Below are 10,801 nucleotides of genomic sequence, written 5' to 3'. Positions count from 1 at the left end.
TCCTCCCTAAATTGTCCTGCTTATTCTAGAGTTTCAGTTCATAGGGGGTAAATCTTCAATTGCTTGATGCTGTGGGGTGGGGAGGTATCTGCCTCCTGCCTCACATTAGCTTTAGGAGATGACTACCACAAAGGATCCACCCTCAGGAATCTCATAATCTAATGATGTAACACCGTGTATGCATGCTCAGTCGCTATCCTGTCCGACTCTTTCCCACCCCGCGGATGGCAGCCTGCCAGGCTCCACTGTCCATGGGATTTCCCAGACAAGAACATCCATGCAAACAAATAATTAAAATAAGGGATGTAGACAAAGCGCAGTGTACAGACAAGGGCTCAGTTCTGCCTGAGGGATTCAGCTTTGATTTCATAGTAAAGATATCAGCTGATCGTTACAAAAAAAGGGAAGTTGCCTGATTGACAGAGTGAGTTGCGGTCAACGAGAGGGGCATTTAAGCAAAAAATCCTGGAGCCTGACCTGAGACATGGAGAAGTAGCAATGGCTGGAGCTTTCCTATAGAAGACAAGAGAGGACCCGGAGAGGATGAACTGGTCTAGCAGGCAATGTTCAAATCAGAAAGAATTTCACATGTTCAATCAATTAAAATGATTTTCCCAGGTACAAAAGAAATTGACCAAAAATAAAAAAGTTTGAGCAGGGACTGTGGGACTAGAGTAAGGGGGTGGGAGAAATCGAGATTGGGCAAACTCTCAAAAACCATGCATGTGCTCCCTACTATGCAAAAAACAACATTTACATTTTTCTGTTTTAGATGTCGGGGATCCACTGTGTAATTTTGAGCAAGGGCATGCGGGAAAGTTGCTCTGGGGAGAGTCGGAAGTCAGGTGGGCAGGCGGCTCAGGAGGGAACGGCAATCAAGGTCTGTGATCTGTTTTGTTTTGTTTTGTTTCTTCCTCCTTGACATGCTACATTTTCACATCAAAGATACACACACGCCCAGGCACTAATCCAAGGGTAACGTGTTTGAAACGCTAGCATCTTCCTCTAACCCCAGGGGTGAGCTGAGCGCTGGATAAGGGTCTGAACTGGGTGCCGGGGAGGAATTTGTGTTGGAAGAAACGCTACCCTCTGGGGGCAGTGTGGGGGAAACACAGCCTCAAGACTCTTCCTGCTGATGCAATCTGCAGGAGAGCCAGCAGACTCCGCTGCCCGGGCCAGTCTGCGACGCGGCCGCCACGTGTGCCCGCCGCCTCCCCGGCCGCTTCCCCAGACCCGCGCTGCCCGGAGCGCCCGGGACGCAGCGCCTCTGCCTCGGCTCACCTCCAGCTGCTGTGTTCGAGTTCTGGCCCCACGATGAAGGTAACCGCTTATGATTTCTGACTGTGCGTGTACAACAACGTGTGTGTGAATTGAGCCCGCGATTCCTCAGAGTTGGCAGACAGGGGATGGAGGAAGAACCGCCTGGGTTGTTGCCATGCAAACGCTTGCAGCATCTTCCTTATCAATGAAGCTCGGACCGGACCTTCCCTTCATTTTTCTCTTCAGGTTTCGGCTCAACCCTTCACAGGATATGCCGCCTCAAGGTTTTTCACAGCTTATTTGTGAACCGAGATAAAAGGCAGCACGCAGCTCCTTCCCCTGCCACTTTTGAAGTCCGGAAAGGGAGAGGAAGCTCTTAATTTCTGAGATGCACAGGAGGTGGGGGATTTTGAAGAGGTCTGGGGGTGTTACTGGTGGTACATGGCGGTTTTTTGCTGGCTGTAAATTACAAAGGTTCAGAACTAAGTGACGGTGGGAGATGGAAGGAAGCTGTTCCATCTCTATTAAAAACAGAAGTCTCCTCTTATTCTGTTCCTTGTGGAAATTCAAGCTTCTAGGAGTTACAAATCATCAAATAAGCCTAAGGGCATTTTTTTTTTTTATTCAAGAGCACCCTAGTGACTTTTATTCTTATGCTAATCAAGGATAAAGCGCCTAGTTGGTTATTACTTAGGAAGGTGTAGAAATGAACCCTTTTAAGAGTTCTGTTTTCCCACGTTGGAAAACTGCAATTATTTTTAAAACTGAAGAGTAGCTTTTTTTTTTTTTTAAAGCAAAGCAAAGCATGGGCAAGTACTATTGCTATCCAATATCCTGGAAGTAGGCAAGTCCTATATACAGTCTGAACTTTGAGGAGAAAAAAGGCCACAGTTCATAGTTTCCTAGGAGAGCGTTAAGTACAGTTGCTGACTGGGCTTATCCACAACCCACCCTGGTCTACAACTGTGCTTACAAGAAAGGATGTATCAATGGTGTCTTTTCACCAAACAAAAATCTCCACTCTGATTAGCAGGAAATGAGTGGAAAATGTAGTTCTGTATTAAAAGGGATCATGCAAATGTGCTGTGTCGAAAAAAGTCTCTAGAGATTTCTGTTTCTGACTTGCTCGTGTCTGTCAATTTCAGATGAAAAATATACTCTGAGTATCGAATTAGTGACTAAAAGGAGAAAATTATGAGGATAAACAGTCTTACTTTTCAGCTTTCCCCTGTCCCAGGTGGAACTTAGTGGATTATGCATTTTTGTAAGTTCATGGGTGCTTTAGCATGAGTATAAAACCCCCGGCCCTTTACACAGGAAACTGGAGGATCTCTTCAAGTAGTCTCATCTCTGTTTTCTTATATTTTGCTAAGATTAAGAAAGAAATGATTATGTGTCCTAGGCATGGTCTAAGGCGTATGTAAGGTTCCTTTAAGATGTTTTTATTATTTCAAAAACCTTTCTACTCACCTTTTCCCTCAGTGTTTCTATCATAATCATCCTTTTAAAAAATGTGATTTGCACACGGCACCATGATAAGATGCTGCTGTGCTGCTGCCACTGCTTAATCACCAAGTCATGTCCAACTCCTTGCCACCCCATGGACTGTAGCCCACCAGACTCCTCAGTCCATGGGATTTGCCAGTCAAGAACACTGGAGTGGGTTGCCATTTCCTTCTCCAGGGGATCATCCCAACCCAGGGATGGAACCCGTATCTCCTGTTTGGCAGGCGAATTCTTTACCACTGAGCCACCTGGGAAGCCCTTGATAAGTTCTGTCCTCAGATAATTTTCCAGACATAGTCTTGCCTGGGAGCTGTTATTTTAAGATGGACACATACAGAACAAGCAACTGAGTGAGAAAAATTGCATATACATTGAATAAGATGTGTATAAAAGTGGGAAGTACCTATTATAATTTACTGAATGAAAGTGGAGATGACGTGTATCTAAAAGGACAGAGACAAGAAGTCTTTGTCAGGGGTGCATGGTTAAGTGAAGGAAGAGGGCTGTTTGTGTGTGTGCAGGGGGCCAAACAAGAGGCCTGGCAGGGAGTGGGTGGGGATTCACATTCCAGACACAGGATGTGGCCCCTCAGGCCAGGCTCAGAGAAGTGCAGCTAGTTAAGCAGCCTAACAAAAGGGCCTTGGTAGAACCTGAGGTGGTGAGAAAAAAAGAAAAAGCAAGAACAAAGGATGAGAGTTTTCATTTTGGCCAGTATTTCATTTAGTGAGTCTCTGTAATAAATAATTTCATCTGACTTTAGAACTATAGAGAGAAAGGAAGGTGAGTTAAGAAAACTTCCATTTGTCAGGTGAACGTAGAGGGGTCGGGTGGAGAGGGAGGTGGGAGGGGGGATCGGGATGGGGAATACATGTAAATCCATGGCTGATTCATGTCAGTGTATGACAAAAACCACTACAATATTGTAAAGTATTAGCCTCCAACTAATGAAAATAAATGGAAAAAAAAAAAAGAAAACTTCCATTTGTAATGCAAGAATTTCTCTTGCTTGTTGGGTCATTGAATTTAAGAAGGTCTAAATATTTGAAATGGGCTTAAAATCTTGTGAAAGAAAGTTGAAAATAGTTGATTATTACAGAGATTTATGCAAAGAATTAAAATCAAGTATGGTTTCTTTCAGTAATTGTGTATCTCCCAATTATTTTCATAATTTCAGATGTTACCTCTTAGTTCAGGTCAGGACTTTTAGCTCTATAGAGGAGGAAAAATAATTCTCCCTCTATACTTCTCAATTCTTGGCTGAACTGTTGTTTAGTCACTGAGTTGTGTCCGACTTTTTTGTGACCCCATGGACTGTAGCCCACCAGGCTCCTCCATCCCTGAGATTTCCCAGGCAAGAATACTGAAGTGAGTTGTCATTTCCTCCTCTAGATCTTCCCAGCCCAGGGATTGAACCAATATCTCCTGCTTTGGCAGGCAGATTCTTTACCACAGAGCCACCAGAGAAGCCCTCTTGGCTGAAACATCCCCATAATAAAACACAGATTAATGGGGGAGGAGTCAGGGGGAGCAAGTTTAATAACATGTATACCTCCTGTGTACATCGAAGATATCCAGGAAAACTTGAGTAACTCCTTGAAATGATCCAAGCTACCACTTTAAATATCATCTTCAGCTAAAGACTAAAGAAAGATATTGAGGTTTGGGGCAAGCTAGTTATGGGAGGTTATCAAACAACACACAGAAAACAGAAATAAATTGCACGTTTAAGTCAGTACCTTCTCCTTGTTAAGAGTTTCTAGAGATTTTATTATCCTTCCTTTCCTGATACAGAGAGGGAGACACCCTACCAAATGGAGATTTCCCTTATAAATGCAACTTATCCTCTGTTTTCAGATTTTCTTTTGTGTCTACAGCTTTTCAAAAATGATCAGCTCAAAATTGCCCTTATGCTAAAGAGGCATATTTTGGGGGTGGTCTATTCTGCTCCCCTTAAGTGCATTATTTCCAATGTCGAGATAATAGACCAGGGAAGGGTTGACCTAAAACAAATAGACTGCAGCAAATATTTCTCTGACACAGATGGGTTTATTTGGAGGTCAGCAGAGAATTAAAATTTGGGGTCTCAGCAATCCCACTCCTGGGCATACACACTGAGGAAACCAGATCTGAAAGAGACACGTGCACCCCAATGTTCGTCGCAGCACTGTTTATAATAGCCAGGACGTGGAAGCAACCTCGATGCCCATCAGCAGACGAATGGATAAGGAAGCTATGGTACATATACCCTATGGAATATTACTCAGCCATTAAAAAGAATTCATTTGAATCAGTTCTAATGAGATGGATGGAACTGGAGCCCATTATACAGTGAAGTAAGCCAGAAAGATAAAGACCAATACAGTATACTAATGCATATATATGGAATTTAAAAAGATGGTAACGATAACCCTATATGCAAAACAGAAAAAGAGACACAGATGTACAGAACAGACTCTGGGACTCTGTGGGAGAAGGCAAGGGTGGGATGTTCTGAGAGAACAGCATTGAAACAAGTATACTATCAAGGGTGAAACAGATCACCAGCCCAGGTTGGATGCATGAGACAAGTGCTTGGGGCTGGTGCACTGGGAAGACCCAGAGGGATGGGATGGAGAGGGAGGCGAGAGGGGGGATTGGGATGGGGAACACATGTAAATCCATGGCTGATTCATGTCAATGTATGACAAAAACCATTACAATATTGTAAAGTAATTAGCCTCCAACTAATAAAAATAAATGAAAAAATAAAAAAAATAAAAACCACACTGAGATACTATCCCTCAGAGAAATGCTTTTTCATGGGAGTAAATATGCTTGAAAGGCACTTTTGTTAGGGCTATTATTTTAACTTCTTTAATAGGCATTTCTGTAATAAATTGCATGTTTGAATGCTCATTCAAAAAAATAAAATAAAATAAAATTTGGGGTCTGTAAGGCTATGGTTTTTCCAGTGGTCATGTATGGATGTGAGAGTTGGACTGTGAAGAAAGCTGAGCACCGAAAAATTGATGCTTTCGAACTATGGTGTTGAAGACTCTTGAGAGTCCCTTGGAATGCAACGAGATCCAACCAGTCCATCCTAAAGGAGATCAGTCCTGGGTGTTCATTGGAAGGACTGATCCTGAAGCTGAAACTCCAGTACTTTGGTCACCTCATCCAAAGAGTTGACTCATTGGAAAAGACCCTGATGCTGGGAGGGTTTGGGGGCAGGAGGAGAAGCGGACGACAGAGGATGAGATGGCTGGATGGCATCACCAACCTGATGGGCATGAGTTTGAGTAAACTCCGGGAGTTGGTGATGGACAGGGAGGCCTGGGGTGCTGCAATTCATGGGGTCGCAAAGAGTCGGACATGACTGAGTGACTGAACTGAACTGAACTGAACCAAGGCCAGGCACACACAGCAAGTCTCTGCATAGCAAGGGGAGAAGTCTTTACAGAGAGGAAATGGACATTGGGAGGGCCATAATAAACAGAGTCTGTGGCTTTTCAGTGAGTTGTTGCTGGAGTCTTTCTTCCTCTTTTTGGACTCTGCTGATTGTGGGTCTGGGGCTAGAGAATTCCCTTTTCTGTTCTCCTGGATCATTTAGTTAAAGTTTTAAATTTTTTTAAAGAAGGGCGCATCTGGATAGTATAAACTGGGAGGTCTAGGGTTATGAGTAAGCTATTTCTGTGCATAAATGAAGAATTATTTCTGAACTGCGGGTACCTCGCGTGTTTGGTTTAGTTATATCTCTGGGGATTTCAGGTTGTCTGATTCTCAGTGGGGGTAAGAAGATGAAAATGAAGGGCTTTCTCTAGCTTATTTTAGGCTTGGCAACTGTTATTCCTCTAACAGATGCCACTCTAGACAAACCTAGTGGAATGGTCAGCCTTATTATGCCCGAGGGGATTTTGTTACCATATTAGAATAAGAATTTGGTAACTTCCAAGATGGACATCATTATCCCAGGCGTCTTCTACTTTCTATATAATACTATCATTCTTTCTGAGCACAGGAGGAAACTGTGGCCAATCTGCTCATTTTACAGTTGTAAATATGGCAGTCTTTGTGTCGTAACTTTATCCCCTTAACAGCTGTCCGAATGCTCTAAATATTTAAAGTGACATATGGTAAAAATTCCTACTGATGGGCTTTCCTGAGCCTCTGCAGCCCATTTGGTAATACATGTCAGTGGCCATTCAACTAAGTCCACTAAAATTGGACACTGTATAACATCAACTTAAGGTGCAATGTGCTTTAAATGTTTTAAAATGGAGTATTGGGGATGCTCTGATTCTTAAATCTAACTTTGCAATTGCAAACATTCTTATCACAAGATCTAGTCTATGATTGACAGTATCAACGGTGAGTATGAAGCCAAAGCAGAAAGTCTTTTCTGTCACACACAACTGCACCTGTGCTTCTCATTTGTCTTCTCAAGTCTACAGGCTGAATTACCTCTAGAAATTGAGTACTTATATCCTTAAAATAACTTAGAAATTAGATCAGTTTATTAATATAGCATAGCATATACATATTTTCCTATTGTCATATATAGGCCATGCCCTTTTTGTAGGAAAAACCACTTTGCAAAATATTTCTCTCATGTTCAATGATTAATGGGAGAAAGAAAATGTTAAAGAAAGAGATAATCACACCCTGGAAATATAGGGAAAAGGTCAAGAAAAGAGGAAAAAGGAAGACAAGTTAAAAAAAAATAGAGGAAATTACATTACAATAAGCAAAGGTCTGGAAGAGTTGTACTGAAAACATGTGATTCTTTGTGATTGAAAAATTGTGAAATATTTGTAAAATTTGGCTAGTTACATTAACAGCTCTATTTTTCATCTGAAAAAACTAATTCATTGGTTTTTTTTTATTTTTCTCTGTGGATCTGAATATGTGACCAATTGCATCCCTTGTCTGAGAAATGTTTTTGCTATTTTGACTGGAAATGGTTAAGAATTCTAGGACATGAAAGTTCAAATTCTGACTCCTTATAAATCTTGATAGAAGGGGCACCTGTTTGGATGTTCTAGGCCAAACATGCCACGAATGTCTCTTATGTGACCAACAAAGACCTTCATGGAATTTGGGCTTAAGGCCAAATATGGATTTGCACACGGTGGTCACTCAGCAGTTGTTAACATTCCATCCCTATGGTAAAGGGCAGTTTTGCCTAGTACCTTTCATTTCATTTTAGCTGATTTAGATTCAGAGTTGTATTGTTTGGATTTTAGTGCTAGATATTAGTGCAGGAATCTGTAATGACAATGAATGTTTCTTTGAACTTTGAAGATAAAAGATAGAGTTAAAATGGAGTTGTAAGGTCTGCTTGGGAAAGCATAATAATGCATTATGAGGAATTTCATGGTTGGTGAATGGTCTGTATACTTGCAAGGTTAGTTTTGATGTTTATAAAGGAAACACATCCAGGTTTTGAGAAGGACTTCTTTGCTTAACAAACGTAGAGATGCTTTATATTTCTGAATGCTATATAAATTACATAACATTGAATTATAACCTCAAAATCTTCATATGAGGAAAGCATGACAATTATATTATTAACTCCTCTACTTTACAGATAAGGAAAATGAAGATCAGAAAACTTACTTAAATTGTTTAAGACCATAAATAGCACAACATGATGAGGAACTATTTTGACTCCTAGTCCAGTGTGCTGTCTCCTTCACTGGTGTTCTAATCCTTTTGGGGTCTCACACCACTTTATAAATCTTAGAAGAATGTACAATCTCCCCCAACAAAAAGTACAAATAGGCACAAAACTTTATATCTCAATTATTTGTTGTTAAAACCAGGACAGTGTAGTCCATATAGCATGGGAGACTGGTGGAAAATGCTGAAATAACCTAGTTTTTACAGCAGTGGAGAGCTATTGGTTCTTGCTCCTGTAATCAGCTAGAAATATAAGCAAGAGCTCCATACTGCTCTTTGAATATCCAACATATCTGCCTCTAGGGACGTCCTTGGTGGTCCAGTGGCTAAGATTCTGAGCTCCCAATACATGGGTCCCAGGTTCAATCCCTGGTCAGGGAACTAGATCCCACATGCTGCAGCTAAGTGTTTGATGTCACAACTAAAAGATCTCGCATGCTGCAACGAAGATGAAAGATCTTGGATGCCACAATTAAGACCTGGCACAGCCAAATAAATAAATCAATTTTTCTTAAAAAGGAAAATGTCTGTCTTTAGACCAAACAGAAAGACAACCAATATTTTCTTTGATTTTTAACCGTACATGTTATCAGTTTCTTCTTTCTCTCTTATCTCATAAAGACCCAAGGTGTAGAGTGTAGGAGAGGAAAACACATTTTCTTCTATCTTTTAGGTTCATTTCTTGGTGTTTTGCAAATTAGGCTGACAAAAGACAGTGTAAGAAGAGGAGAACCGTTGATTATCTCTGCAGCTTGCATACATACAGGAGAAACTCAGTGATGACTAACTCACAGGGTGGTTAGAATGTGGGTTTATATAACATCCTAAGAAAGAAAAACACCTTTGTAGAGAACTGATGAGGCAAAGGCAAACGTTTTAGATTGCCAAAGGCAGCAATCTGTGGGGAGGTAAATATACAAGGGATACTAATGGGGGTAAGATTTGTTTGTTCAGGTCCATCTCAGCACTGACTTTCTGGCTCCTTTGTGGCTGTAAAGCTTCAGCAGGAGAGGAGACTTTGGGCAGTCCTCATTTCTCAGAAGTTTCTACTTTTAGTCAGTGAAAGGGAGGCTCCAGGGAGGATTCCTGCTGCGTCTGTTGGCTCTCTTGTGCCTTCAGCTTAAAATAACCCTTATCCCAAAGTGGCATATTTTGGGATGTCATATTTTGATCTGCTACAATGGTCAAGAGCAAAACTTAATTCATGGAAGCTGCACCCTAATTTATTTGATCTTCGTCTCATTTTGAAGTGTATACATGGCCATTTCATTAAACAGGGCTAATACATAATTTCTTAGTAGAGTTTAGTAGTTTTGGGTGCTTAGGTTTCCCATTTCATTAATAACTTCTTGCCCAAAGGGAACATCTACATGGCTGTGTTGCTACCTGATGACCCCTGCCTTAGCATATTTGGCCCAAGTCCAACCATTTTTCATTTCTTTCTTATTCTCTCATCCCCCTCACCCTGCTCCATTCCAATCAGATACCATATTCTACGGATTCTATTTGTTTCTATATGTTCTCTCTTTCCCACTGCTGGTGTAACAACAATTTATGCTCTCATTATTTCCTGCTTGAATTATTTCAAAAGTCTTTCAGTTGGTGTCAAGATTAATTTTTAAAAATTTTCCTAAGGCATTATTTTGATTATGTTACTCCCTCACTCAAAATACCTCTATGACTTTCCCATTGTCTATGGAATTTAACTTAGTGCATGAAGTCTTTTTCTAATCTATCCTCTCTTTTATGTGTATGTGCTCCTCCAGTCATAGTGGAGGATTTACTGTTCTTCAAGATGAGCTTTCACATTTCCATATATGCATGTCTAACTCCTTCCTTCCTGGACTTTGCTGGTGGTCCAGTGGTTAAGAATCTGCCTGCCAATGCAGGAGACACTGGTTTGATCCCTGGTCTGGGAAGATTCCACATGCAGAGCAGCTAAGCCCGTGCATCACAACTACTCAGCCTTGCTCTAGAGCCCAGAAGCCACAACTACTGAACCTGAGTGCTCTAGAGCCTTATCCCAAAGTGGCAGATTTTGGGATATCATATTTTGATCCTCTACAATAGTCAAGAGCAGAACTTAATTCATGCAAGCTGCACCCTAATTTATTTGATCTTCATCTCATTTTGAAGTGTATACATGGCCATTTCATTAAAAAGGGTTAGTAAATAATTTCTTAGTAGAGTTTAGTAGTTTTGGGTGCTTAGGTTTCCCATTTCATTAATAAGTTCCTGCCCAAAGGGAACATCTAGTTGTGTCTCCACAACTAGAGACACCACTGCAATGAAAGGCAAGTGTACCACAACTAGAGAGTAGCCCCCACTCACCTCAACTAGAGAAAGCCCGTGCACAGAAATAAAGATCCAGTGGAGA

General features: G+C 41.2%; 1 protein-coding gene across 1 annotated transcript in view; it reads left to right on the top strand.

The window, feature by feature from the left end:
- Positions 1 to 1,035: 1,035 nt before the first annotated feature.
- BCAT1 (branched chain amino acid transaminase 1) overlaps positions 1,036 to 10,801 on the top strand; it is a 123,639-nt gene continuing 113,873 nt past the window's right edge. The window contains exon 1 of the mRNA XM_043881184.1: positions 1,036 to 1,320. Within this exon, the coding sequence (XP_043737119.1) occupies positions 1,315 to 1,320 (6 nt within the window). The 5' untranslated portion in view covers positions 1,036 to 1,314. The remainder of the gene's footprint in view (positions 1,321 to 10,801) is intronic.

This window comes from Cervus elaphus, chromosome 22, assembly GCF_910594005.1.
Source record: "Cervus elaphus chromosome 22, mCerEla1.1, whole genome shotgun sequence".
Classification (NCBI taxonomy): domain Eukaryota; kingdom Metazoa; phylum Chordata; class Mammalia; order Artiodactyla; family Cervidae; genus Cervus; species Cervus elaphus.
This window is presented reverse-complemented; position numbering and strand designations above follow the sequence as displayed.